Source organism: Micropterus dolomieu, linkage group LG20 (assembly GCF_021292245.1).
Source record: "Micropterus dolomieu isolate WLL.071019.BEF.003 ecotype Adirondacks linkage group LG20, ASM2129224v1, whole genome shotgun sequence".
NCBI lineage: Eukaryota > Metazoa > Chordata > Actinopteri > Centrarchiformes > Centrarchidae > Micropterus > Micropterus dolomieu.
Window position 1 is genome coordinate 31141358 of NC_060169.1, and position 4761 is coordinate 31146118.

General features: G+C 41.3%; 1 protein-coding gene across 7 annotated transcripts in view; it reads left to right on the forward strand.

Moving 5' to 3' along the window:
* The window catches only part of LOC123958478 (A-kinase anchor protein 13), a 106910-nt gene that overhangs the window by 96771 nt on the left and 5378 nt on the right, over positions 1-4761 (forward strand). For 4 of the 7 annotated variants that reach the window (XM_046031818.1, XM_046031815.1, XM_046031820.1 and 1 more), the window contains 4 exons: positions 899-949; positions 1195-1467; positions 1940-2122; positions 2583-2871. In XM_046031818.1, coding sequence (XP_045887774.1) covers positions 899-949; positions 1195-1467; positions 1940-2122; positions 2583-2871 — 796 coding nt within the window. The remainder of the gene's footprint in view (positions 1-898; positions 950-1194; positions 1468-1939; positions 2123-2582; positions 2872-4761) is intronic. The other 3 variants (XM_046031816.1, XM_046031822.1, XM_046031817.1) reach the window with 2 other exon arrangements.

Genomic DNA, 4761 nt, shown 5'->3' on the forward strand with positions numbered 1-4761 from the left:
TTGGTCTTGCCCATGGTGGTGATGTTGGATGCTGGTTGTTTGGGTGTTGACAGGTGTCTTTTATACAGGTAACGAGGTGAGGCAGGTGTATTTGATGTAGATAATTGGTTGGGATTGGGGCTGTGTCTTAAAGAAAGACTAACTGGCTTGTAGGAGCCAGAATACTTGCTGTTTGGTAGGGGGTCATATACTTGTTTTTCCTCATCAGATGGTTATCAATTTTTATAAATTCATATGATGTGATTTTCTGGAATTTTCTTTGGGATTCTGTCTTTCACTGTTAGAATGTACATATGATTAAAATTGTAGATTGTTGCATTCTTTGTAAGTGGGCAAACCTGCAAAATCAGCAAGGGGTCAAATACTTTTTTCCCCCACTGTATTTTATTAAAGGTTCTATAAATTAACTTGCATAGAAATTCTGATATGAGGCAGGGACACAGATTCATTCAAACACTTCTGCATTCATATTCATTCACCGTCTTTCTGCAGATGTTCTGTGTGTGTTCAGTGCTGTTTTTGCTGCAGTTGCCAGTGATCATTAAGTGGAGTATTTTGTGTCCTAGTAAGCATTGTGGTAGCTGAAAGCTCAGTCGCCTTGTCTCTTTGTCAGTGATTAAATGGAGAAAAGGTCATATCATTGTAAACTCAAGTTGGTTTAATGATGGCTTTATCTAAGAGTCTTTCATATTACATGAAATCCACGTTTAAAGTCAACGTTTAAAATGAAGCACTCCCACCATCCATGGTGTATTTTAACAAGCAAAGTCAAGTGCAGCAATAAGCAAGACAACATCAAACAGACATTTTCTCCATGCAACAGAAAAGCTCAAAACAAGACACGACAGACAGGTGTTCTGAGTTTACAAGACACTCAGTGATCTTTCATTTCCATCAGCAGGTTCTCCACAGCGTCTCCAATCTGCACCTCCTGCTCAGCACTCTGCAGGTAACATGGCTTCCATACAATGTTAACTCCATATCAGAATTGAAATGATGCAACTCTGTGAAGCTTTTAGTTGTCATTGTGAGTTTGTAAACATCACTTCTTTTGTGAAACTAAGAGGGGAAAAATATGATTTGAAAAAGGTGCATATCCATAAAGACAGGCAAAAGAACAGCTTCAAGAAAATACCAAGAGTGATGTGTTTGACCTAATCCATCTGCCCTGCGTCTCTGATTGTTCTATCCCAGGCGGTGGTGGTTCAGCAGGACAGTTTCATAGAGGATCAGCGGCAGGCCCTGAGCGAGCGCTCCTCCTCCTGCACGTCTTTATCGCGGCCGTCCTCAAGGCCCAGCTCACTGATTGAACAGGAGAAGCAGCGCAGCCTGGAGAAGCAGCGGCAGGAGCTGGCATCCCTGCAGAGACAGCAGACAGCTCATGCTGAGGAGAAGAGGAGAAGGGAAAAGGAGTGGGAGCTGAGGGAACAGCAGCTGACTGAAAGGGAGGTTCTGGTGAATGTACAGGTATGGTTTTATGCTGTAATAATCTACCTTGTAGAGTATTTACCTGATAAATTACAGTATACAGTATATTCAGGGTTTCCTGCAGTGATGGCAGGCTGCCTTTAAAAATGTCCATTTGACTGAAAATTCCAGTCTTTTAAAGTTTAGTTTCACTGATGTTAAAGCTGTAAGGTCAAATTAAAACTGAGGCGGATGCAAAGACACAGCAGTAGTGGTAGAAAGGTTTAGTTTAGTGGCTAAAGATAGTTCACTAAGCCAGCTAACTCAGATGTTTGCTTTAGAATTTCCTTATGACTTGTGAACTTCACCTTAGAGGCTGGAGCCTGTCAATTATAAAATTTTAAAATGTTAATGATTTTCTTATACATAACTGCAATTTGGGTTTTTTTGGTAATGTTATGCCCCTCTCATAGCATTATGAAAAAATACTGTAACATTTCAATAAATCCATCAATGCACTTCCAAACTACTGCAGGAGGAGGAGGTCTTGAAGCAACACAAGGAGCTGGAGGAGGAGAAGCAGGAGCTTCAGAGTAAGAAGGAGGAGTACCAGAAAGACCTGGAGAGGCTGAGAGACGCCCAGAGGAAACTGGAGAGGGACAGGGAGGCCGTGCAGCGGCATTTAGAAAAAATGGAGGAGCTTCGTCTAGCTGAGGTGAGCAGGGGCGCTTCAAAATCATAACAATAATGATAACATGATCTGTTGCCCCCCATAGGAAAATTGCCTCTGTGCTGCCCCTTGGCTACAGGGGAACACTCTGTGAGCTGGGAGGGATTCAGTGTTTTGCTCAATGACACTTCAGAAGGGTCTGTGTTTATGGATGCTTGCATTGGAGGCTTGAACCTGGGTCCTCTTGAAAGTGAATTTAGAAAAGCTCTTGGCAACAGTGCTGCAATGCAGTCCAAACAATAGAGTTATATTTTCAGGCTTTTATGCCAAAACCTGAAAATGTAGATATGTTTTTTTAATTTTCCACCGTTAAACAATTTTCTCGAAATAGTTATGCTAATCTTTTCTTCTTGATAAACATTGCAATACGCACGTTTCATACATATTCATATGCAGATGTAGATAACAGCTGTACATATGTCTTACCTCCATCCTTTCCTTCTAGAGGGCCTCCTCGGATGAATCCCAGTTCCCCGGCAGCTCCCAGTCTCTGGAGTTGGACCCACTGGAGCTCTCCTCCTCCCTGCCGAGGCTGCAGCCCCAGCGGTCTAAGCCCAAAGGAAAAGGCCTCAATCCCTTTACCTCATCCTCCATTAACCCCACCCTCAAGGGTAGTGAAGCCAACAAACAGATGTCAAAGAGCCTGCTGCAGTTAACCAAGAACAAGAACAAAGAGGGGAAAGAGAAGGAGAAGAAAAAGAAGAAGGGAAAAGGAGGGAGCGCACAGACAGCAGGTAGAGAATGTTGAACAGGAGGGAGGGGATGGATTTACATTTAGTTTAATTATACAGTGTCTACAGTGAGTCAGCATGTTGGATTTGAGTGTTTTTGTCAAGGACACTTCAGAATAGGCGGATGTACAGGTAAATGTGTGGTTGGATGGATAATGGAAAGAGGACAGCATTGGACAGACAAATGGATGAAATGGATGGTTGGACAAATGAATACCTCATGTCTTCAGTTGTTTTCAGAAAGACAAATATAACCCATGTTTGAGTGCAAACTTTTAAGGTTCCCCATTGTTTTTTTCATGTTGCGGCAGTGGTGTAGTCTATTTTTTTTGTAGTGAGTGTACTGTGATTTTTCCCTCCCAGCCTCATACTCACCCGTCCCAGAGCGGTGTCCCATAAGCACCACTAAACTCACTAATACATACAGTATGCATGTACATGTAATAGAGAGCATTCTGAAGGACTGCTTAGGCTGTGTGTTATCAACACTGCAAAGATTTTACAGCCAATGACAGTTACAAGTGGGCAAGGGCATCACCACTGAAAAGTGGTGGGGACATTTAAGGGCTCAGATTAGAGTTGTGACAAAACACTTAGCATACAAGACGTTACAATACAGAATATTGGGGTCACGAGAACAAGACTAGAAGATATTTTAATACTATTTAAAGAATTATTCAGTGATGAAAATATACGATACAGGCTTCTTCCCCCAGAAGAATTTGAGCATTAAACACTTAATTTCCTGCATTCTGGAGACATTTTCTGCGCCAATTTATGGTGGAACACAAAATTCAGGTGGCAGGTGACAATAATATTCAGAATAAATAAATAAATAAAAATATAATTGAATTTAATGCAGTAAGCAGTGAATTGTTTTGAAAGTATTTTTTCTTATTGTGCCAAAAAAACATTCTCATAGCACATTTGTTATTTAACATTTCTTGTTGCAAGCTTTCAAAAAGTGGTGGGGGCATGTCCCCAGCATCCCCAGTGTAAATGACACCTATGCGGGTGGGGAGAATAGACTGATTTTCTAATGTTTAGTGTTAATCACCATCTAACTCAGACAGTTAGGAGCTACATGAAGCCTTAGATTTTATATGTATCTAGTCTCTGGAGCACAGGTTTTATCAGCTGGCAATTTTCAATGCACATTTAAGAGTGTAAGTTGCAACTATTATTAACAACAATGGAAAGCTGAGGCTTATCAGTAGCAGTAATAGGCCTATGTGCAGTTCTATCAGCACAACTCATTCATCACAGAATATTATTAACAGTGAGGACACAAAAAGTGGTCCACATCATCTCAAGCACACTTATCTTCCAAAACCATTGTCAAACTTATGTTATGTAGCCTACTGTATCAGCTTAAATGCATGAGCAAGCATCCAGGAGCTGCTACTTCTACTACAGTGTACACACACAGTATACCGCATTCATTGATCCTCCACCTCCACCAGTTAAGTTAACTAGTTCTAGATGCAATTCAGTATACCAACAATGCAGTTACAGTTCCGTTAATGATAACGTATATGCTACTTTCACTCACCAGGTAACGTTATGATAGCATTGGCCACATCTGGCTCGTTTTCTCTAGTTTCTGTAACTTTAATGTTCGTGTCATCTGCTGCAGCTGCGGTGTCACCCGGAGGGGCAGGAGATTAAGGGCAGGCTTACGAAAACACTAAAAGAATAGTGTAGTTATGCTTTGCTCTTTGCTCACTTTTTTAAGTGGGTATATGGAAATCTTTGTCCGTTCCTAGTGGGTAAATGTAAATGCTCCGTACTTGTATAGCGCCTTTCTAGTCTTTTCGACCACTCAAAGCGCTTTTACACTACATCTGCATTCACCAGTCACACACATTCATACACTGAGCCTAAGTGCTCAAA